The sequence below is a fragment of the Chiloscyllium plagiosum genome, unplaced genomic scaffold, assembly GCF_037043375.1.
Source record: "Chiloscyllium plagiosum isolate Xiang-an unplaced genomic scaffold, Cpla_swu_hap1 HiC_scaffold_15, whole genome shotgun sequence".
NCBI classification, from domain to species: domain Eukaryota; kingdom Metazoa; phylum Chordata; class Chondrichthyes; order Orectolobiformes; family Hemiscylliidae; genus Chiloscyllium; species Chiloscyllium plagiosum.
This window is the reverse complement of record NW_028270153.1, coordinates 53,881,743-53,905,995: the sequence shown is the minus strand read 5'-3', so window position 1 is coordinate 53,905,995 and position 24,253 is coordinate 53,881,743. Positions and strand designations below refer to the sequence as shown.

The 24,253-nt window shown below is 47.5% G+C and overlaps 1 protein-coding gene and 1 non-coding gene across 3 annotated transcripts in view; both read left to right on the top strand.

The window, feature by feature from the left end:
• The window catches only part of rprd1b (regulation of nuclear pre-mRNA domain containing 1B), a 137,301-nt gene that overhangs the window by 30,459 nt on the left and 82,589 nt on the right, over positions 1-24,253 (top strand). For both annotated transcript variants that reach the window (XM_043710189.2, XM_043710188.2), the window contains 3 exons: positions 7,818-7,927; positions 8,616-8,742; positions 8,883-9,058. In XM_043710189.2, coding sequence (XP_043566124.2) covers positions 7,818-7,927; positions 8,616-8,742; positions 8,883-9,058 — 413 coding nt within the window. The remainder of the gene's footprint in view (positions 1-7,817; positions 7,928-8,615; positions 8,743-8,882; positions 9,059-24,253) is intronic.
• Positions 4,722-4,824, top strand: LOC122560352 (U6 spliceosomal RNA). The gene has a single exon (XR_006314721.1). It is a non-coding gene; the product is annotated as a U6 spliceosomal RNA (small nuclear RNA).

The window sequence follows — 24,253 nt, the reverse complement described above, 5'->3', positions numbered from 1 at the left end:
TTTGTTTTTGTTATTTGGGCAAAGAATTTCAAGAAAAGTCTGTACCCTTATCAATTGAATCCTGTTTCAGTATTGATTGGGGATTGAGAGTCCTGGTTAGATTTATGATGGCTACTGTCTGCACTAATGTCAGTCACATAACTCTTGAAATTTCTCCCCCTGCTCTGTTTCCAAAGGCTGTTTTCTCTGGAGATACAGTTTTGTGAATTCTGGTCAAGTATTTTCACAAGTGGAAATTCTTAGTACATGATGTCAGAAAGCCTATTCGGCGATAGTGCTGAGCACAGTTTTTTATGCACATGGTGTGTATATAAACATTAATTTCAGGAGCAGTTACCCCATAGTGGGGTAGGATGTAAATATTATCCTCCAAAAATGTGCAGAATTTCCTACTCTTGTACTTAGTGTAGGTGAGTGCTCGAGTCTAACTTCTACCTAGTCAGTGTCACTTAGAAATATTTGTCCGCCTGAGACATTTGGTGATCTGACAATTATGCAATCAGTAAGAATTATTGTTAGGTCAAACTAACTGTAGATTTCTTCTGGATCCTGGACAAATAGTCTCCTTCCTTCTCCATACTGTGTTGTGGTTTAGTTTTCTTCTAGTATATATATAGTAACAACAATGTACGTTCATCAGTATGACTTGTTCTTTGTATCAAGTGCCAAATATTTTTCACATTGACAGTGATGTGTATAAATTTATATCTTCATTTTCAAAAGATTGAGTGTTTATTTCAATACAGTACTAAATTGTTTCAGTTACACTTAGTTTTGGCATTGAGCCAGTGTTTACTTTTTCCTTTGTATTTTCTGCATTGTATCTTTGTGTCAACAAGTGTTAATGAACCAGGTAATACAAAAGTGACCTGAATATCTATTAATAAACTTGTGGAAATACTGGTAATATTTTCCTCTTTACAATCAAATTAAATATTGTAGATCTGTCTGTTCTTCACGTCCTCTGGGCATTTGAAAATGCTTTATAGTGAATTAATTCCTTTTTGAATGATAGGTACCATTGCTGCTGAGAAAGTATGGGCATTGACATTAATTCCTCTTTACCTTGCATCCAAACAAAATAGGCAAGTTAGGGCCTTGTTTTAAAAAAAGCAGAAACATAAACTTAGCTAGCCACGTATGCACCTATTACTATTAGGATGATGGCATAGCCCCTCTCATTCCCCTGCTCCCTCCTCTGCACTGATCTCCTTTTCCCAAACCCACTTCCCAAGCATTCCCCCAATGCTTTTTTTCATTCCATCTATTCTGTGATCACAGCTCATCCCTCATTTGCTAGCTCCTGGTATAGAACATGGCAGTGCCCACTGTTTAAAAAATGGTGCTGGAAAAACACAGCAGGCCAGGCAGCATCCGAGGAGCAGGAGAATCAACGTTTCGGGCTTATGCCCGAAACGTCGATTCTCCTGCTCCTCGGATGCTGCCTGGCCTGCTGTGTTTTTCCAGCACCACATTTTTCAACTCTGGTACTCCTAGCTGTGCCCACTGTATTTTGCTGTTGGTTTTCTTGCCCGGCTGAGAGACAGCAAATAGAATAAAATAAAAGTTTGAGCTCTGATCTTTGTCTGTTTTCAGTCTCCAAACATCTGTCTATATCAGCCTTGGTGAACAGACTTGTGCACAATACGTTTACAGATCAACAAATAATCAGTCTTTGCTGTCCTGATTGAGAAATAAATGTTAGCTGCTGTACTGAGACTTTCCTTTCTTTAAATATTCTATGGGGATTTTGCATTTTGGTTTTAACATCTTATTTGAAAGCAGCACCTCTAATGGAATATAATTCCCTCAATCTGACATGGGAGTGTCATCTAAGATTATGGACTCAATTCCTGTGTAGGGCTTCATTTCATAATCTGACTCTGAAAGTGGTATTAGATTAATCAAACTGAATATTTTGGATCTGCAGAATATATTTCCATTCAAAGAATGATGGTCAAATATAATAGCTTAATTGCAGAATGGTTATTTTTAACTGGAGATCATCAAACTTGAGCCCTTTCGAAACTGACCTGTGCGTTAAAAAAAAATGTTAATTAATTGGTGGCAGCAAAAAAGCATTTGCAAAATTGGAATAATTGGGAGCACGTTCCCATTGGTTAGAGGCCTATTCACTGCAAAAGATGTTTATAACCGTTGAAGAGAATCATTTCAGCCCTAAGACATTGACGCGGAGGTTGATTAGGCTACTGAAGTAGTCTCAATCATCTTCAACTACTTCGTCAGTGACTTTTCCTCCAGTCTCCGATCAGTAGTGAGGATCTTCATACATGATTGCATAATGTTCAGTACTATTCATGACTTCAGGTACTGAATTAGTTAATTCTCGCGTGCAGTGAGAAGCCGATGACACTTGGGTGTTGACTGATCACTGTCAAGTAACATTCGTGCCACAAAGTGCTGGATAATTACCATCCTTAGTAAGAAAGGTTCTGACCATCTTCCCTTCACATTCGACAGCACGAGCATTGCAGAATCCCCTATCAGCATCCTTTGGGGTTATGATTGACCAGAAGCTTAACTGGAACAACCTTTATATATGTGTTTCCAAGGGCAGGTCAGAGGAGGGGTATTCTGAGGTGGGTAGCTTGACTCCTGAATCGTAAAACCTGTCCTTCGCCTGGAGGGTACAAGTCGAGGAGAGTGATGGAGTCCTTTCCACTTGCCTGAATGAGTGCAGCTGCAACTATGTTAAAAATGATCAGTACCAGTCAGGTCAGAACAACCACTTGATTGACATCGCATTCACAACCTTAAACATGCCTTTTCTGTCTATCTCCAGCGCAGTTTCAGGAACATGTACCACATAGAAGAAACACTGCAGAAAATAATTAAATTTCCTTTGACAATACCTTCCAAATCCACAATCTGTGCCATGTTATGCAAATGTATAATTTCATGATGCATGTGCTTTGGAAATTTAATTTTTAAATGTTAGCGAATTTGGAGGAAAAAGCCTGGTTTTCCAGATAATTACCATTCAAAGATTGGCCTGAGTTTATTTAAAGTGATTATTGTTAGAGGTGTGAAAACAAAATATTAAAAAAGTGGTCTGACCTTAATTTAGGAATGGAGTCAGCAAGTCTGGTAAGATTGTAGTTGACCCCCATTAGAGAAAAGTATGATTCAGACATCTTGTCAGATCAAAGCAAGATTTGAAAACATTGGTTAAACAAGGGGAGGTCTTGTAAAGGTTCATATATTTTTCAGATCAAAAGACAGATTTGGGATTGTCCAGGTTGAATTTCTATTTAGGACACACCATTTGTGTCATTTTGCAATTGGGATAGATTCTTTTGTATTGGGTTTATCAATGTGTTTTAACAGAAACGGCTGGTTACTTTGAAAGATAATGATAAGTCAGTTGTGCATTTGTTGTAGAACAAAGAACACAAAGCATTAGGAACCAGGGCTCCCTAAGTTGGAACTCCCAAGCAGAAGTTGAGCGTGGAGCCTAGAAAACCTAAGTTCCGATAAGTCCAGTTCCACTAAGGATTAGTATTGTCAGCTCTGCAAGTAAAAGATTGGCAGTGAAATTTTTCCGAAGAGATCTCTGACATCCCAGTACTCGACTAGGAAACTGAAGAAATTTGAAAATTGAGTCACCGCATTCTAGAAGTCTATTGCATACCTGAGCTTTGTCACAGGAGATGTAATGGCGCTTTGAAGATCCTGAAAGTATAGGGAAACTCTTGGATTGATTTTTTAAAAATGAGCAGGAAGGGGTCTGATGAGTGTTCAGTGTTTACATAATAGTGCTAAGTTAATACCTTAATTTATTTACAGTAAACGTTTCTGTTTAAAACAATTCTTGTGATTTTTACAGTGAATAACTGGGAATTAAAATTATGATCTATTGGGAGAGCCATTAATTTTTAAAAACCATCAGAAAAGCAAGCTCAGCAGACAGATGGGAATGTCACCATCTGCAAGTTTCACCCCAATGCACATGTCATCTTAACTTGGAGCTATTGTTGCAATCTTATTGGAGACAGTAACATTTTAAAATAAAATACAGGTTTCAATTTAGTATGAAAACAGTGGAGCAAGTTTTCACATTCAAGGGGAAAATATTGTTATTACCAAAAGAAAAGGGATAAGTTTCATTGATTTAGCACTGTATCTTGTGAGCTCTGTTACTTTAAACCAAGCTTCTGAACAGAAACATCCTCATTCTGCTTTCCTATCAACCGAGAATTCGTTTTTAAATTAGTCTTTTAAATGTCTATTTATATCTTCCAGAATTAAACCATTAGGTATCTCGGCGTCTGAGAATTCAGTTTGGTTTTCCTGTTTTCTTAGTTATCTCTCAAAGTGAGAGATTTCTTGTGAATTCTTCACTCTCTCTTCCCCCCCCCCCCCCCCCCCCCACCTCAGATTCTGTATTTCTGTACTGAAAATAACTTGGAGTGGAAGAAAATCTTTCTTATTAAAGGAATAGGCTTTATATGTCTTCCAAATATTAATTCTGTTTGGAATGCAGAATATAAGCTACAACATTATAATGGCATTATTCTTGTACTTTAGACAGTGGGTCAAGCAGCAAATACATACACACAAATCATATGTGGCATTGATTGCTGGATGACTATAAATTTATCATTTCAAGGAAAAATGTTTAGATTTATCTCACTTAGACTTACCCAGAGCATGAAGATCCAAAGGCTCAAGTAGGCATTCGTGGAGGGATATCACTCAAAGAAATTCAAGATAGCACATATAGTAACATTGGAACGATATAGAGAAGATTAGCATGGCCCCTGTGCAAGGATGACGTAAACTTGTAAAGCGTTCAACCTCTTTCGGTGCATAGGTATTGTCCCTACCCCGTTCTGGGAGGCCTGGGTTCAAGTCCTACCTGCTTGAGAGATGTGTAATAGCATCTCTGAACAGATTGTTTAGAAAATTTTTAAAAACACCCAATATTGAAGATTGGGCAGTGCTATGTCTTACAAGCATGAGGATTATTTTAATTGATTCAGTGAGAGAAATGAGAAACTATTGAAGGAGAAATGTCTTCTCTACAAAATTTAATTCGGAGACAAGGTGTCATTATTCAAGCATGATGTCCAGTCAAAATATTTGCAGAATTTTCCAATGCAAACTCATGGAGAGCTAAGACCCTTGGATACTGGTTCAGATCAGAGCATGCAATAAAGCAAGAGTTTATTCCCTAATGTATATAGCAACCCAAACCTTATCATCAGCACAAAAAATGTGAATTAATGTACCAGCATGGTTTTGGCAAGCCCTATCTTGAGCCCAATATTTTAGGAATCTGTTTGCAGTGGATAATTTCACTTATCAGTAACACGCGCTCTAGAGCTGTTTGTATTAATGAGTCACGCAAGTTAGCCAAATCAAGTATAGCCTTTGCTAGGTGTGGCACATCAGTCTGCAAGCAAAGAGGAGCAAATCCACCAACTGACACTGGAAGTCAATATATCAGTAGTCCTGCCCATTTTGCTCCAAATATGCAAGACTTTGAATGTATATCAGCATCTTGCCAAGAAGCTCAGCCACTTTCACTTGAGTAACGTTTGGAAGCTTTTGAAGATCCAATGGCAGGACAAAATGCTAGACCTGGGTTGGTATACAAAGCATCTGCACCATACTAGATCACATCTGAGTTGGAAATTTTCAGTAGTCAGAATGTCTAGTACTTATCAAAGCACATCTTGTGGCGCACTTGAATCTGGGAGCCATTCTCCTGGCCTCTGTTGATAAACAGATACTCTTAAGGCTTCACTTTTGCATTTTGATATCACCTTCAAGTTCTGGGCGATGTTTAGCTGGGATCACTACACTAGGAGCAGCCTGGGCTGCTTCAAGGATTTTAATTAATCATTCAGCTTAATTTTGGGTCACTGACAAGCAGTTCCAAGGTCAAAAGACAGAGGCATTCTCCATGTTAGAAATGTTGATCTTTATGTTGCAGGGTGGTAGCTGATCGGCATTGAGTCTGTGTAGTTGGGGACCCAGTAGGAAGTGAAGTGCAGTTCAATAGCTCTGTATAGTCAGGGCTTAGAACTAGAGAGAGTGGAAAGGTCACTGGCTTTGTTAGCAGAAGTTGAGAAGGGCTTAGAAGAAGCCTGTAAGTTTTGACACTAAAGAGAAGTTAAAAGCAGCAATTGAAAAACCACAAGTAGTATTTGTGTAATGCAACAGAGGGGGAAATCCAGAGCACATCTGGCCTGGTAAAGTTAGCTGTCACTGAAAAGCTGGAGTTTTGCCTTTGAATGGTTACTGGAGTACTAGTGCAGGACAGAAATGTGATCAACCAGAACAGGAGCAACCATTGATGCAGTTCATGAGGAGATGTCTCTTGAGAGGGAGCTTCAAAACAGGATCAGCAAATGTGAATTGTCATTCCTTGAAGTTCAATGAGGTTTTATGACCCACTGTTTCATTGCTCACTGGCTTGCCCTGCCCCCAGATGTTCATCTATAGGATCTGCCATGATCAAATTTGTTGTTCAACGTGTGCTAAGGGGTGTTCGAGCACAATCTATTATCCATGTTTGCCATTTGTTAATGCTGGATGCTGGAATTAAATATACATGTATTGCAGATGGTCTTGCGATTCTAATTTGCAAAGTATTGTTTGTTCTAAACTATGGAATCCTATGACATTACATAGTTCCCTGAAACTTACCTTTTATATAACTTTAAAAATAATAGTTACTTGCCCCAACTAGATCATGGCATAATTTTGTGCTCTCATCCAGGATCATAACATCAACATAGTAGTCTGGTCCAGTATCATAATATGGGGCTTTTGTGGCATTTGTAATCAATAAACAAATACAAACACTAGGACATTTTTTAATCTATTCATGGGAAACAGATATTTCTCTAGTTAACTTGCTGAATTTAAGGCTGGTTAAGATTTTCACTGAGTTTTGCTATATATGGTGAAATCTAAAATGGCTTTGACAGGATGTTGCTGCAGAGGGAAGATCTATCTCTGACTGAATTTCAAACATTGACCAAGGCTAGGTTCGTAATGTTATGATATAGCATAAGCAGAGAAAAAAATAGAGCAAGAATTAGAAACTAGAAGAAAGCAGGTGTAAGTTGAAATAACTATACAGTATCTAGGATCTGAAGAAGCCAGATAAAACAGTGAGTTGGGTACACCCAAAGAACTGCGGTTGCCAAAAATCTGCAACACAAGTTGCTAGACCTGAAGCTTAAATCTGTTTTCTCTCCACAGATGTTGTCAGACTTACTGAATTTTTCCAGCAATTTGCTTGTGTTTCTGACTTAACTAGAATCTAGTTGCATTTGAAGTAACAGGAAAATGAGAGAGACAAATGTTTAAATGTAAACTTCAAAGAGAAAACCACAAGAAAGCGTGAATTGGATAAAGAACAGTTCAGGTTATGGTGGCAAGCGATCTAGTAGTTTGGTTGAGAGTCCCAAGCAGATATCTGGTTTGATCAAAACTCATCATTTTTTTCCCAGATTAGGGGTAGAGAATTATTTTCTCTTGTTTGAGGAAGTGGTCGAAGGGCTCATAGGCTGCTATGCTGCAAAGTGTCCTGATTGGACAATTTTCGGATTGAGACAGTTAAAACTGTGGTATTTAACACCTATTAGATTGTTCTGGAAGCTTACCATTTCCCGTTTAGGACAACGAAGGTTAAACCCAGTCAGACATATGCTGAATTCAAAAAGGATAAAGAAATGTTATGGGATTATAGATTTACTTATCTGAAGTTAGAGAAACTTCTGAAAATGTGAGGGAAATCATGATTATAGTGATGTATGAACCATTGACTTTTGTTTTTGTAGGTGAAGAGAAACGAGCACCAAAACGTAGCTATCCTGTTGTTGAAGATGAAGAAGATGATGATTACAGAGTCAACTACTCCCCTATAGACACTGGCACAGGTCCAATGTTGGTATGTACAGTACTTTACTGGAAATCATCAAATCCAGTGAACGTAGGATTCAGTCATTTTGATCATGAGTGGAGTTCATTCTATTTATCAATTGTACTGGTATGACTTAGGGCCCCTATTTCTAGGGGCTATGATGAGGAATGAAACTGTATAATCATTTTGAAAGAATTGCGTCCTGAATGTTAGGTTTGATATCAGACTATGAATATGATGCCAACTTTAGACTAAAATTAATCTCATTCTGAAACTGGTAATATAATAATATGCTATACGAGATGTTGACCTATTAACTTCGACCAAACTTGAAAGGTTCCGGTTTGTATATCTAAGCCATTGTCAGTAAAAAATTAATGCAGTTCAATTACAATGTGTCCACTAAATCCAGATTTTTCCTTGCATTGCAAATAAGCCTTAGGATTGCCCATGCCTTAGGATATCCATGTGTTCACTTGTGATTACAAGACAATAGGTGTTGCTTGTTGAATTCATTTTCTGGGCAGCTTATTAATAGCAACCTATTCAGTATTTGATAATATTGTATGACTGGGTCATGCTCCCTACCAAATTAAACATTTGGTCTTTCTTAAATGGTACCATCCCTCAACTAAGTAACTTCGACAACTTGTCACTGTTTCCATTTATAACGATATGTGCATCCTCTTGATTTAATGTATTTTCCTTCTTAAAGACTGAAAATTTGATTAAAGCTTTGCAAGACTTGGAAAATGCAGCATCAGGAGATGCAACAGTTCGGCAGAAGATTGCATCATTGCCTCAAGAAGTGCAAGATGTTTCACTCTTGGAAAATATAGCGGGTAGGAAGTTTGTTCATTGACCACTGGTGCTGGAGGATGCAGTGTGTCCCTGATCTGTTATTTCCACATTGCTTTTTTATTTTCTCCACTTAGTTTAATTTAGCTTCACTGTTACCAATTTCCTATGTTCTCACACTCAGATAAAGCAGCAGCTGAAAGACTTTCAAAAATTGTTGATGAGGCATGTTTGCTGCTCGCGGAGTATAATGGGCGGTTGGCAGCAGAGCTGGATGACCGGAGACAGCTGGCACGAATGCTGACTGAATACATCAACAGTCAGAAGGAGATTCTGGGGGAGAAAGAGAAAAAACTAGCAGTGCGTACATTTTTTCTTCGCTGTTACTAATTTTGAACTAAATTCATTTTCTGTACACTTCTTGGACTGTTGAAACATGCTCACAATTTAACAGATAACGCTTTACCAAAGAATTATGATGTGAGATGGTAAATTAAGATTGATATCTAAAGGTACACTAATAGCTTAGAATAAACAAATATAGTTAAAAGCGAGTTCTTCAAGCACAGAGAGAAATTGAGCCAGTATAGTGGGAATTGCGGGATATGTTTTCATTTCTGTGGAAGCCAAACTAAGAATATAATAACTATTCATTGTTACACAGACCATGGAGATTTTAGAGTTTCTAACCAAAATCTTCCAGTTTGGTTCTCTGGCGCCATCCTCATATCCAAAGGAATTGCAAATCTTGCATTTTAAAAATGGGGAAGAGGGATACTACTGCTAGTGACATTGGTAGCAATAACTTTTCATTGAGAAGCACCTAATTAATTGACATTTGAAAGCACATTGCTACTTGTTGAAAGTCAGTGTGAATTTATTAACCAAACAGAGTTTAACCAGTAAGATTTAGTTATTTACGGTAATTGAAACATTGACAGTGATGCAAAAGAAATTGAGCAGTTTCACAAATCCTTGAACAAAATACCACAATAGACATGTTACAAAATTAAAGGGGCGAAAGTGGGTGCTGCAGATGCTGGAGATGAGAGTCAAGGTGAGAGCAGTGCTGGAAACGCACAGCACAGTCAAGGTTAGAGCAGCGCTGGAAAGGCGCAGCGCAGTCCAGGTTGGAGCAGAGCTGGAAAAGCACAGCGCGGTCAAGGTTAGAGCAGTTTTGGAAAAGCACAGTGCGTTCAAGCTTAGGGCAGTGCTGGAAAAGTGCAACGTGATCAAGGTTAGAGCGGTGCTGGAAAAGCACAGTGCAATCAAGGTTGTAGCAGCGCTGAAAAAGCGCAGCACGGTCAAGGTTAGAGCAGTGCTGAAAAAGCTCAGCGCGGTCAAGGTGAGAGCAGCACTGGAAAAGCACAGCACGGTCAAGGTGAGAGCAGTGCTGGAAAAGCACAGCGCGGTCAAGGTTAGAGCAGCACTGGAAAAGCACAGCATAGTCAAGGTAAGAGTAGCGCTGGAAAAGCACAGCGCGGTCAAGGTGAGAGCAGCGCTGGAAAAGCACAGCGCGGTCAAGGTGAGAGCAGCGCTGGAAAAGCACAGCGCGGTCAAGGTGAGAGCAGCGCTGGAAAAGCACAGCGCGGTCAAGGTGAGAGCAGCGCTGGAAAAGCACAGCGCGGTCAAGGTTAGAGCAGCGCTGGAAAAGCACAGCGCGGTCAAGGTTAGAGCAGCGCTGGAAAAGCACAGCGTGGTCAAGGTTAGAGCAGCGCTGGAAAAGCACAGCGAGGTCAAGGTTAGAGCAGCGCTGGAAAAGCACAGCACGGTCAAGGTGAGAGCAGCGCTGGAAAAGCACAGCATGGTCAAGGTTAGAGCAGCACTGGAAAAGCACAGCACGGTCAAGGTGAGAGCAGCGCTGGAAAAGCACAGCGCGGTCAAGGTTCGCCTGTGCTGGAAAAGCACAGCACGGTCAAGGTTAGAGCGGTGCTGGAAATGCACACCGCGATCAAGGTTAGAGGTGGAGCGCTGGAAAAGCACAGCATGGTCAAGGTTAGAGCAGCGCTGGAAAAGCACAGCGCGGTCAAGGTTAGAGCAGCGCTGGAAAAGCACAGCGCGGTCAAGGTTAGAGCAGCGCTGGAAAAGCACAGCACGGTCAAGGTTAGAGCAGCGCTGGAAAAGCACAGCGCGGTCAAGATTAGAGCAACGCTGGAAAAGCACAGCGCGGTCAAGGTTAGAGCAGCGCTGGAAAAGCACAGCGAGGTCAAGGTTAGAGCAGCGCTGGAAAAGCACAGCGCGGTCAAGGGTAGAGGTGGAGTGCTGGAAAAGCGCAGCGCGGTGAAGGTTAGAGCAGTGCTGGAAAAGCGCAGCGCGCGGTCAAGGTTAGAGCAGCGCTGGAAAAGCACAGCGCGGTGAAGGTTAGAGCAGTGCTGGAAAAGCACAGCGCAATCAAGGTTAGGGCAGTGCTGGAAAAGCACCGCACGCTCAGGTTAGAGCGGTGCTGGAAAAGCACAGCGCAATCAAGGTTGTAGCAGCGCTGGAAAAGCACAGCGCGGTCAAGGTTAGAGCAGCAATGGAAAACAGCGTGGTCAAGGTTAGAACCGCAATGGAAAATCACAGCACGGTCAAGGTTAGAGCAGTGCTGGAAAATCACAGCGCGGCCAAGGTAAGCGCAGCGCAGTAAACGTCAGAGCAGTGCTGGAAAAGCACAGCGCGGTCAAGGTTAGAGCAGTGCTGGAAAATCACAGCGCAGTCAAGGTTAGAACAGCAATGGAAAATCACAGCGCGGCCAAGGTTAGAGCAGTGCTGGAAAATCGCAGCGCGGTCAAGGTTAGAGGCAGTGCAGGAAAAGCGCAGCACGATTAAGATTAGAGCAGTGCTGGAAAAGGGCAGCACGGTGAAGGTTAGAGCAGAGCTGGAAAAAAGTGCAGTGCGGTCAAGGTTAGGGCAGTGCTGGAAAAAAGCGCAATGCGGTCAAGGTTAGAGCAGTGCTGGAAAGGCACATCACGGTCAATTTTAGAGCAGTGCTGGAGAATCACAGCGCGATCAAGGTTAGAGCAATGCTGGAAAAGCAGAGCGCGGTCAAGGTTAGAGCGGTGCTGGAAAAGCAGAGCGCGGTCAAGGTTAGAACAGCGCTGGTGAAATACAGTGCGGTCAACATTAGAGCAGTGCTGGAAAATCACAGCGCGATCAAGGTTAGAGCAGTGCTGGAAAACCGCAGTGTGGTCAAGGTTAGAGCAGTGCTGGAAAAGCACAGCACGGTCAAGGTTCGAGGTGGAGCGCTGGAAAAGCACAGTGCGGTCAAGGTTAGAGCAGCGCTGGAAAAGCACAGCGCGGTCAAGTTTAGAGCAGCGCTGGAAAAGCACAGCGCGGTCAAGGTTAGAGCAGCGCTGAAAAAGCACAGCGCGGTCAAGGTTAGAGCAGCGCTGGAAAAGCACAGCGAGGTCAAGGTTAGAGCAGCGCTGGAAAAGCACAGCGCGGTCAAGGTTAGAGCAGCGCTTTAAAGCACAGTGGGGTCAAGGTTAGAACAGTGTTTGAAAGGCGCAGCATGGTCAAGGTTAGAGCAGTGCTGAAAAGGTGCAGCGCAGTCAAGGTTGTAGCAGTGCTGGAAAAGCGCAGCGCGGTCAAGGTTAGAGCAGTGCTGGAAAAGCGCAGCGCGGTTAAGGTTAGAGCAGTGCTGGAAAGGCGCAGCGCAGTCAAGGTTGGAGTAGCGCTGGAAAAGCACAGCGCGGTCAAGGTTAGAGCAGTGCTGGAAAAGCACAGCGCGGTCAAGGTTAGAGCAGTGCTGGAAAATCACAGCACGGTCAAGGTTAGAGCAGTGCTGGAAAAGCGCAGCGCGGTCAAGGTTAGATCAGCGCTGGAAAACCGCAGTGTGGTCAAGGTTAGAGCAATGCCGGAAAAGCACAGTGCAGTGAAGGTTAGAGCAGTGCTGGAAAAGCAGAGCGCGGTCAAGGTTAGAGCAGCAGTGGAAAAGCACAGCACGGTCAAGGTTAGAGCAGCACTGGAAAAGCACAGCGAGGTCAAGGTTAGAGCAGCGCTGGAAAAGCACAGCGCGATCAAGGTTCGCGCTGTGCTGGAAAAGCACAGCGAGGTCAAGGTTAGAGCAGCGCTGGAAAAGCACAGCGAGGTCAAGGTTAGAGCAGCACTGGAAAAGCGCAGCGTGGTGAAGGTTGGAGCTGTGCTGGAAAAGCACAGCACTGTGAAGGCTCGAGCTGTGCTATTAACGCACTGTGGGGTCAAGGATAGAACAGTGCTTGAAAAGCGCTGCGTGGTCAAGGTTAGAGCAGTGCTGGAAAAGCACAGCGCGGTCAAGGTTAGATCAGTGCTGGAGAATCACAGCGCAATCAAGGTTAGAGCAATGCTTGAAAAGCGCAGCACGGTCAAGGTTAGAGCAGAGCTGGAAAAAAGCACAGTGCGGTCAAGGTTAGAGCAGCGCTGGAAAAGCACAGCACGGTCAAGGTTAGAGCAGCGCTGGAAAAGCACAGCGCGGTCACGGTTAGAGCAGTGCTGGAAAAGCACAGCGAGGTCAAGGTTAGAGCAGTGCTGAAAAGGTGCAGCGCAGTCAAGGTTGTAGCAGTGCTGGAAAAGCGCGGCGCGGTCAAGGTTAGAGCAGTGCTGGAAAGGCGCAGCGCAGTCAAGGTTAGAGCCGTGCTGGAAAATCACAGCGCGGTCAAGGTTAGAGCCGTGCTGGAAAATCACAGCGCGGTCAAGGTTAGAGCAGTGCCGGAAAAGCACAGCACGGCCAAGGTAAGCGCAGCGCAGTAAACGTCAGAGCAGCGCTGGAAAAGCACAGCGCGGTCAAGGTTAGAGCAGTGCTGGAAAATCACAGCGCAGTCAAGGTTAGAACAGCAATGGAAAATCACAGCGCGGCCAAGGTTAGAGCAGTGCTGGAAAAGTGCAGTGCGGTCAAGGTTAGAGCAGTGCAGGAAAAGCGCAGCACGATTAAGATTAGGGAAGTGCTGGAAAAGCGCAGCACGGTCAAGGTTAGAGCAGAGCTGGTAAAAGGTGCAGTGCGGTCAAGGTTAGGGCAGTGCTGGAAAGGCACATCATGGTCAATTTTAGAGCAGTGCTGGAGAATCACAGCGCGATCAAGGTTAGAGCAATGCTGGAAAAGCAGAGCACGGTCAAGGTTAGAGCGGTGCTGGAAAAGCAGAGCGCGGTCAAGGTTAGAACAGCGCTGGTGAAATACAGTGCGGTCATCATTAGAGCAGTGCTGGAAAATCACAGCGCGATCAAGGTTAGAGCAGTGCTGTAAAAGCGCAGCACAGTTAAGGTTAGAGCAGTGCTGGAAAACCGCAGTGTGGTCAAGGTTAGAGCAATGCCGGAAAGGCACAGTGCGGTCAAGGTTAGAGCAGTGCAGGAAAAGCACAGCACGGTCAAGGTTAGAGGTGGAGCGCTGGAAAAGCACAGTGCGGTCAAGGTTAGAGCAACGCTGGAAAAGCACAGCGCGGTCAAGGTTAGAGCAGCACTGGAAAAGCGCAGCGTGGTGAAGGTTGGAGCAGTGCTGGAAAAGCACAGCACTGTGAAGGCTCGAGCTGTGCTATTAACGCACTGTGGGGTTAAGGATAGAACAGTGCTTGAAAAGCGCTGCGTGGTCAAGGTTAGAGCAGTGCTGGAAAAGCACAGCGCGGTCAAGGTTAGATCAGTGCTGGAGAATCACAGCGCAATCAAGGTTAGAGCAATGCTTGAAAAGCGCAGCACGGTCAAGGTTAGAGCAGAGCTGGAAAAAAGCACAGTGCGGTCAAGGTTAGAGCAGCGCTGGAAAAGCACAGCACGGTCAAGGTTAGAGCAGTGCTGGAAAAGCACAGCGCGGTCAAGGTTAGAGCAGTGCTGGAAAAGCACAGCGAGGTCAAGGTTATAGCAGTGCTGAAAAGGTGCAGCGCAGTCAAGGTTGTAGCAGTGCTGGAAAAGCGCAGCGCGGTCAAGGTTAGAGCAGTGCTGGAAAAGCACAGCGCGGTCAAGGTTAGAGCAGTATTGAAAAGGCGCAGCGCAGTCAAGGTTAGAGCAGCGCTGGAAAAGCACAGCGCGGTCAAGGTTAGAGCAGTGCTGGAAAAGCGCAGCGCGGTCAAGGTTGGATCAGCGCTGGAAAACCGCAGTGTGGTCAAGGTTAGAGCAATGCCGGAAAAGCACAGTGCAGTGAAGGTTAGAGCAGTGCTGGAAAAGCACAGCGCGGTCAAGGTTAGAGCAGCGCTGGAAAAGCACAGCGCGGTCAAGGTTAGAGCAGCGCTGGAAAAGCACAGCGCGGTCAAGGTTAGAGCAGCGCTGGAAAAGCGCAGCGCGGTGAAGGTTGGAGCAGTGCTGGAAAAGTGCAGCACGCGGTCAAGGTTAGAGCAGCGCTGGAAAAGCACAACGCGGTCAAGGTGAGAGCAGCGCTGGAAAAGCACAGCGCAATCAAGGTTAGAGCAATGCTTGAAAAGCGCAGCGCGGTCAAGGTTGGAGCAGTACTGGAAAAGCGCAGCGCGGTGAAGGTTGGAGCAGTGCTGGAAAAGCACAGCATGATTAAGGTTAGAGCAGTGCTGGAAAAAAGCGCAGTGCGGTCAAGGTTAGAGCAGAGCTGGAAAAAAGCGCAGTGCGGTCAAGGTTAGGGCAGTGCTGGAATATCACAGTGCGGTCAAGGTTAGAGCGGTGCTGGAAAGGCACAGCGCAATCAAGGTTGTAGCAGCGCTGGAAAAGCACAGCGCGGTCAAGTTTCGTGCTGTGCTGGAAAAGCACAGCACGGTGAAGGTTAGAGCGGTGCTGGAAAAGCACAGCGCAATCAAGGTTAGGGCAGTGCTGGAAAAGCACCGCACGCTCAAGGTTAGAGCAGTACTGGAAAATCGCAGCGCGGTGAAGGTTGGAGCAGTGCTGGAAAACGCAGCACGGTCAAGGTTAGAGCAGTGCTGAAATGGCGCAGCGCAGTCAAGGTTGGAGTAGCGCTGGAAAAGCACAGCACCGTGAAGGTTAGAGCAGTGCTATTAAAGCATAGTGGGGTCAAGGTTAGAACAGTGCTTTAAAGGCGTAGCGTGGTCAAGGTAGGAGCAATGCTGGAAAAGCACAGCGCGGTCAAGGTTAGAGCAGTGCTGGACAATCACAGCGCGGTCAAGGTTAGAGCAGTGCTGGAAAACAACGCGGTCAACGTTAGAGCAGTGCAGGAAAAGCGCAGCACGATTAAGGTTAGAGCAGTGCTGGAAATGCACAGTGCGTTCAAGCTTAGAGCAGTGCTGGAAAAGCGCACTGCGATCAAGGTTAGAGCAGTGCTGGAAAAGCGCAGCACGGTCGAGGTTAGAGCAGGACTGGAAAAGCGCAGCGCGGTCAAGGTTGGAGCAGTGCTGGAAAAGCACAGCGCGGTCAAGGTTAGAGCAGTGCTGGAAAATCACAGCGCGGTCAAGGTTAGAGCAGTGCTGGAAAACCGCAGTGTTGTCAAGGTTAGAGCAATGCTGGAAAAGCATAGTGCGGTCAAGGTTAGAGCAGTGCTGGAAAATCACAGCGCGGTCAAGGTTAGAGCAGCGCTGGAAAGGCGCAGCGCAGTCAAGGTTAGAGCAGCGCTGGAAAAGCACAGCGCGGTCAAGGTTAGAGCAGCGCTTTAAAGCACAGTGGGGTCAAGGTTAGAACAGTGCTTGAAAGGCGCAGCATGGTCAAGGTTAGAGCAGTGCTGAAAAGGTGCAGCGCAGTCAAGGTTGTAGCAGTGCTGGAAAAGCGCAGCGCGGTCAAGGTTGGAGTAGCGCTGGAAAAGCACAGCGCGGTCAAGGTTAGAGCAGTGCTGAAAAGGCGCAGCGCAGTCAAGGTTGGAGTAGCGCTGGAAAAGCACAGCGCGGTCAAGATTAGAGCAGTGCTGGAAAATCACAGCGTGATCAAGGTTAGAGCAGTGCTGGAAAATCACAGTGCAGTGAAGGTTCGCGCTGTGCTGGAAAAGCACAGCGAGGTCAAGGTTAGAGCAGCGCTGGAAAAGCACAGCGAGGTCAAGGTTGGAGCAGCGCTGGAAAAGCGCAGCGTGGTGAAGGTTGGAGCAGTGCTGGAAAAGCACAGCACTGTGAAGGTTAGAGCTGTGCTATTAACGCACTGTGGGGTCAAGGATAGAACAGTGCTTGAAATGCGCTGCGTGGTCAAGGTTAGAGCAGTGCTGGAAAAGCACAGCGCGGTCAAGGTTAGATCAGTGCTGGAAAATCACAGCGCGGTCAAGGTTAGAGCAGCAATGGAAAACAGCGTGGTCAAGGTTAGAGCAGCAATGGAAAACAGCGTGGTCAAGGTTAGAACCGCAATGGAAAATCACAGCACGGTTAGAGGCAGTGCAGGAAAAGCGCAGCACAATTAAGATTAGAGCGGTGCTGGAAAAGCGCAGCACGGTCAAGGTTAGAGCGGAGATGGAAAAAAGTGAAGTGCGGTCAAGGTTAGGGCAGTGCTGGAAAAGCACAGTGCGGTCAAGGTTAGAGCAGTGCTGAAAAGGCACATCACGGTCAATTTTAGAGCAGTGCTGGAGAATCACAGCGCAATCAAGGTTAGAGCAATGCTTGAAAAGCGCAGCACGGTCAAGGTTAGAGCAGAGCTGGAAAAAAGCACAGTGCGGTCAAGGTTAGAGCAGCGCTGGAAAAACACAGCACGGTCAAGGTTAGAGCAGCGCTGGAAAAGCACAGCGCGGTCACGGTTAGAGCAGTGCTGGAAAAGCACAGCGAGGTCAAGGTTAGAGCAGTGCTGAAAAGGTGCAGCGCAGTCAAGGTTGTAGCAGTGCTGGAAAAGCGCGGCGCGGTCAAGGTTAGAGCAGTGCTGGAAAAGCGCAGCGCGGTCAAGGTTAGAGCAGTGCTGGAAAGGCGCAGCGCAGTCAAGGTTAGAGCCGTGCTGGAAAATCACAGCGCGGTCAAGGTTAGAGCAGTGCCGGAAAAGCACAGCACGGCCCAGGTAAGCGCAGCGCAGTAAACCTCAGAGCAGCGCTGGAAAAGCACAGCGCGGTCAAGGTTAGAGCAGTGCTGGAAAATCACAGCGCAGTCAAGGTTAGAGCAGTGCTGTAAAAGCGCAGCACAGTTAAGGTTAGAGCAGTGCTGGAAAACCGCAGTGTGGTCAAGGTTAGAGCAATGCCGGAAAGGCACAGTGCGGTCAAGGTTAGAGCAGTGCTGGAAAAGCACAGCACGGTCAAGGTTAGAGGTGGAGCGCTGGAAAAGCACAGTGCGGTCAAGGTTAGAGCAGCGCTTTAAAGCACAGTGGGGTCAAGGTTAGAACAGTGCTTGAAAGGCGCAGTATGGTCAAGGTTAGAGCAGTGCTGAAAAGTTGCAGCGCAGTCAAGGTTGGAGTAGCGCTGGAAAAGCACAGCGCGGTCAAGGTTAGAGCAGTATTGAAAAGGCGCAGCGCAGTCAAGGTTGGAGTAGCGCTGGAAAAGCACAGCGCGGTCAAGGTTAGAGCAGTATTGAAAAGGCGCAGCGCAGTCAAGGTTGGAGTAGCGCTGGAAAAGCACAGCGCGGTCAAGGTTAGAGCAGTATTGAAAAGGCGCAGCGCAGTCAAGGTTAGAGCAGCGCTGGAAAAGCACAGCGCGGTCAAGGTTAGAGCAGTGCTGGAAAAGCGCAGCGCGGTCAAGGTTGGATCAGCGCTGGAAAACCGCAGTGTGGTCAAGGTTAGAGCAATGCCGGAAAAGCACAGTGCAGTGAAGGTTGGAGCAGTGCTGGAAAAGCACAGCGAGGTCAAGGTTAGAGCAGCGCTGGAAAAGTGCAGCGCGGTGAAGGTTGGAGCAGTGCTGGAAAAGTGCAGCACGCGGTCAAGGTTAGAGCAGCGCTGGAAAAGCACAACGCGGTCAAGGTGAGAGCAGCGCTGGAAAAGCACAGCGCAATCAAGGTTAGAGCAATGCTTGAAAAGCGCAGCGCGGTCAAGGTTGGAGCAGTACTGGAAAAGCGCAGCGCGGTGAAGGTTGGAGCAGTGCTGGAAAAGCACAGCATGATTAAGGTTAGAGCAGTGCTGGAAAAAAGCGCAGTGCGGTCAAGGTTAGAGCAGAGCTGGAAAAAAGCGCAGTGCGGTCAAGGTTAGGGCAGTGCTGGAATATCACAGTGCGGTCAAGGTTAGAGCGGTGCTGGAAAGGCACAGCGCAATCAAGGTTGTAGCAGCGCTGGAAAAGCACAGCGCGGTCAAGGTTAGAGCAGTACTGGAAAATCGCAGCGCGGTGAAGGTTGGAGCAGTGCTGGAAAACGCAGCATGGTCAAGGTTAGAGCAGTGCTGAAATGGCGCAGCGCAGTCAAGGTTGGAGTAGCGCTGGAAAAGCACAGCACCATGAAGGTTAGAGCAGTGCTATTAAAGCATAGTGGGGTCAAGGTTAGAACAGTGCTTTAAAGGCGTAGCGTGGTCAAGGTAGGAGCAATGCTGGAAAAGCACAGCGCGGTCAAGGTTAGAGCAGTGCTGGACAATCACAGCGCGGTCAAGGTTAGAGCAGTGCTGGAAAACAACGCGGTCAACGTTAGAGCAGTGCAGGAAAAGCGCAGCACGATTAAGGTTAGAGCAGTGCTGGAAAAGCACAGTGCGTTCAAGCTTAGAGCAGTGCTGGAAAAGCGCACTGCGATCAAGGTTAGAGCAGTGCTGGAAAAGCGCAGCACGGTCGAGGTTAGAGCAGGACTGGAAAAGCGCAGCGCGGTCAAGGTTGGAGCAGTGCTGGAAAAGCACAGCGCGGTCAAGGTTAGAGCAGTGCTGGACAATCACAGCGCGGTCAAGGTTAGAGCAGTGCTGGAAAACAACGCGGTCAACGTTAGAGCAGTGCAGGAAAAGCGCAGCACGATTAAGGTTAGAGCAGTGCTGGAAAAGCACAGTGCGTTCAAGCTTAGAGCAGTGCTGGAAAAGCGCACTGCGATCAAGGTTAGAGCAGTGCTGGAAAAGCGCAGCACGGTCGAGGTTAGAGCAGGACTGGAAAAGCGCAGCGCGGTCAAGGTTGGAGCCGTGCTGGAAAAGCACAGCGCGGTCAAGGTTAGAGCAGTATTGAAAAGGCGCAGCGCAGTCAAGGTTGGAGTAGCGCTGGAAAAGCACAGCGCGGTCAAGGTTAGAGCAGTATTGAAAAGGCGCAGCGCAGTCAAGGTTGGAGTAGCGCTGGAAAAGCACAGCGCGGTCAAGGTTAGAGCAGTATTGAAAAGGCGCAGCGCAGTCAAGGTTAGAGCAATGCTGGAAAAGCATAGTGCGGTCAAGGTTAGAGCAGTGCTGGAAAAGCACAGCGCGGTCAAGGTTAGAGCAGCGCTGGAAAAGCACAGCGCGGTCAAGGTTAGAGCAGCGCTGCAAAAGCACAGCGCGGTCAAGGTTAGAGCAGCGCTGCAAAAGCACAGCGAGGTCAAGGTTAGAGCAGCGCTGGAAAAGCACAGCGCGGTCAAGGTTAGAGCAGCGCTTTAAAGCACAGTGGGGTCAAGGTTAGAACAGTGCTTGAAAGGCGCAGCATGGTCAAGGTTAGAGCAGTGCTGAAAAGGTGCAGCGCAGTCAAGGTTGTAGCAGTGCTGGAAAAGCGCAGCGCGGTCAAGGTTGGAGTAGCGCTGGAAAAGCACAGCGCGGTCAAGGTTAGAGCAGTGCTGAAAAGGCGCAGCGCAGTCAAGGTTGGAGTAGCGCTGGAAAAGCACAGCGCGGTCAAGATTAGAGCAGTGCTGGAAAATCACAGCGCGATCAAGGTTAGAGCAGTGCTGGAAAATCACAGTGCAGTGAAGGTTCGTGCTGTGCTGGAAAAGCACAGCGAGGTCAAGGTTAGAGCAGCGCTGGAAAAGCACAGCGAGGTCAAGGTTGGAGCAGCGCTGGAAAAGCGCAGCGTGGTGAAGGTTGGAGCAGTGCTGGAAAAGCACAGCACTGTGAAGGTTAGAGCTGTGCTATTAACGCACTGTGGGGTCAAGGATAGAATGCGTGGTCAAGGTTAGAGCAGTGCTGGAAAAGCACAGCGCGGTCAAGGTTAGATCAGTGCTGGAAAATCACAGCGCGGTCAAGGTTAGAGCAGCAATGGAAAACAGCGTGGTCAAGGTTAGAGCAGCGCTGGAAAACAGCGTGGTCAAGGTTAGAACCGCAATGGAAAATCACAGCACGGTTAGAGGCAGTGCAGGAAAAGCGCAGCACGATTAAGATTAGAGCGGTGCTGGAAAAGCGCAGCACGGTCAAGGTTAGAGCGGAGATGGAAAAAAGCACAGTGCGGCCAAGGTGAGAGCAGCGCTGGAAAAACACAGCACGGTCAAGGTTAGAGCAGCGCTGGAAAAGCACAGCGAGGTCAAGGTTAGAGCAGCGCTGGAAAAGCACAGCGCGGTCAAGGTTAGAGCAGCGCTGGAAAAGCACAGTGGGGTCAAGGTTAGAACAGTGCTTGAAAGGCGCAGCATGGTCAAGGTTAGAGCAGTGCTGAAAAGGTGCAGCGCGGTCAAGGTAAGAGCAGTGCTGGAAAAGCGCAGCGCGGTCAAGGTAAGAGCAGTGCTGGAAAAGCGCAGCGCGGTCAAGGCTAGAGCAGTGCTGGAAAGGCGCAGCGCAGTCAAGGTTGGAGTAGCGCTGGAAAATCACAGTGCGGTCAAGGTTAGAGCAGTGCTGGAAAATCACAGCGCGGTCAAGGTTAGAGCAGTGCCGGAAAAGCATAGCGCGGCCAAGGTAAGCGCAGCGCAGTAAACGTCAGAGCAGCGCTGGAAAAGCACAGCGCGGTCAAGGTTAGAGCAGTGCTGGAAAATCACAGCGCAGTCAAGGTTAGAACAGCAATGGAAAATCACAGCGCGGCCAAGGTTAGAGCAGTGCTGGAAAAGCGCAGCGCGGTCAAGGTTAGAGGCAGTGCAGGAAAAGCGCAGAACGATTAAGATTAGAGCAGTGCTGGAAAAGCGCAGCACGGTCAAGGTTAGAGCAGAGCTGGAAAAAAGTGCAGTGCGGTCAAGGTTAGGGCAGTGCTGGAAAAGCACAGTGCGGTCAAGGTTAGAGCAGTGCTGGAAAAGCACAGTGCGGTCAAGGTTGGAGCAGTGCTGGAAAGGCTCATCACGGTCAATTTTAGAGCAGTGCTGGAGAATCACAGCGCAATCAAGGTTAGAGCAATGCTGGAAAAGCGCAGCACGGTCAAGGTTAGAGCAGAGCTGGAAAAAAGCGCAGTGCGGTCAAGGTTAGGGCAGTGCTGGAAAAGCACAGTGCGGTCAAGGTTAGAGCAGTGCTGGAAAGGCACATCACGGTCAATTTTAGAGCAGTGCTGGAGAATCACAGCGTGATCAAGGTTAGAGCAATGCTGGAAAAGCAGAGCACGGTCAAGGTTAGAGCGGTGCTGGAAAAGCAGAGCACGGTCAAAGTTAGAGCGGTGCTGGAAAAGCAGAGCGCGGTCAAGGTTAGAACAGCGCTGGTGAAATACAGTGCGGTCAACATTAGAGCAGTGCTGGAAAATCACAGCGCGATCAAGGTTAGAGCAATGCCGGAAAGCACAGTGCAGTCAAGGTTAGAGCAGTGCTGGAAAAGCACAGCACGGTCAAGGTTCGAGGTGGAGCGCTGGAAAAGCACAGTGCGGTCAAGGTTAGAGCAGCGCTGGAAAAGCACAGCGCGGTCAAGGTTAGAGCAGCGCTTTAAAGCACAGTGGGGTCAAGGTTAGAACAGTGCTTGAAAGGCGCAGCATGGTCAAGGTTAGAGCAGTGCTGAAAAGGTGCAGCGCAGTCAAGGTTGGAGTAGTGCTGGAAAAGCACAGCGCGGTCAAGGTTAGAGCAGTGCTGGAGAATCACAGCGCGGTCAAGGTTAGAGCAGTGCTGGAAAATCACAGCGCGGTCAAGGTTAGGGCAGTGCTGGAAAAGCGCAGCGCGGTCAAGGTTGGATCAGCGCTGGAAAACCGCAGTGTGGTCAAGGTTAGAGCAATGCCGGAAAAGCACAGTGCAGTGAAGGTTAGAGCAGTGCTGGAAAAGCAGAGCGCGGTCAAGATTAGAGCAGCACTGGAAAAGCACAGCACGGTCAAGGTTAGAGCAGCGCTGGAAAAGCAGAGCGCGGTCAAGGTTCGCGCTGTGCTGGAAAAGCACACCGCGATCAAGGTTAGAGGTGGAGCGCTGGAAAAGCACAGCATGGTCAAGGTTAGAGCAGCGCTGGAAAAGCACAGCGCGGTGAAGGTTGGAGCAGTGCTGGAAAAGCACAGCACTGTGAAGGTTAGAGCTGTGGTATTAACGCACTGAGGGGTCAAGGATAGAACAGTGCTTGAAAAGCGCTGCGTGGTCAAGATTAGAGCAATGCTGGAAAAGCACAGCGCGGTCAAGGTTAGATCAGTGCTGGAAAATCTCAGCGCGGTCAAGGTTAGAGCAGCAATGGAAAACAGCGTGGTCAAGGTTAGAACCGCAATGGAAAATCACAGCACGGTCAAGGGAAGAGCAGTGCCGGAAAAGCACAGCGCAGTCAAGGTTGGAGCAGTGCTGGAAAAGCACAGCGCGGTCAAGGTTAGAGCAGTGCTGGAAAAGCACAGCGCGGTCAAGGTTAGAGCAGTGCTGGAAAAGCACAGCGTGGTCAAGGTTCGAGCAGCGCTGGAAAAGCACAGCGCGGTCAAGTTTAGAGCAGCGCTGCAAAAGCACAGCGCGGTCAAGGTTGTAGCAGCGCTGGAAAAGCGCAGCGTGGTGAAGGTTGGAGCAGTGCTGGAAAAGCACAGCACTGTGAAGGTTAGAGCTGTGCTATTAACGCACTGTGGGGTCAAGGATAGAACAGTGCTTGAAAAGCGCTGCGTGGTCAAGGTTAGAGCAGTGCTGGAAAAGCACAGCGCGGTCAAGGTTAGATCAGTGCTGGAGAATCACAGCGCAATCAAGGTTAGAGCAGTGCTGGAAAAGCACAGCACGGTCAAGGTTAGAGCAGCAATGGAAAACAGCGTGGTCAAGGTTAGAACCGCAATGGAAAATCACAGCACGGTCAAGGGAAGAGCAGTGCCGGAAAAGCACAGCGCAGTCAAGGTTGGAGCAGTGCTGGAAAAGCACAGCGCGGTCAAGGTTAGAGCAGTGCTGGAAAAGCACAGCGCGGTCAAGGTTAGAGCAGTGCTGGAAAAGCACAGCGTGGTCAAGGTTCGAGCAGCGCTGGAAAAGCACAGCGCGGTCAAGTTTAGAGCAGCGCTGCAAAAGCACAGCGCGGTCAAGGTTGTAGCAGCGCTGGAAAAGCGCAGCGTGGTGAAGGTTGGAGCAGTGCTGGAAAAGCACAGCACTGTGAAGGTTAGAGCTGTGCTATTAACGCACTGTGGGGTCAAGGATAGAACAGTGCTTGAAAAGCGCTGCGTGGTCAAGGTTAGAGCAGTGCTGGAAAAGCACAGCACGGTCAAGGTTAGAGCAGCGCTGGAAAAGCACAGGGCGGTCAAGGTTCGCGCTGTGCTGGAAAAGCACAGCGAGGTCAAGGTTAGAGCAGCGGTGGAAAAGCACAGCGAGGTCAAGGTTAGAGCAGCGCTGGAAAAGCGCAGCGTGGTGAAGGTTGGAGCAGTGCTGGAAAAGCACAGCACTGTGAAGGTTAGAGCTGTGCTATTAACGCACTGTGGGGTCAAGGATAGAACAGTGCTTGAAAAGCGCTGCGTGGTCAAGGTTAGAGCAGTGCTGGAAAAGCACAGCGCGGTCAAGGTTAGAGCAGCAATGGAAAACAGCTTGGTCAAGGTTAGAACCGCAATGGAAAATCACAGCACGGTTACAGGCAGTGCAGGAAAAGCGCAGCACGATTAAGATTAGAGCAGTGCTGGAAAAGCGCAGCACGGTCAAG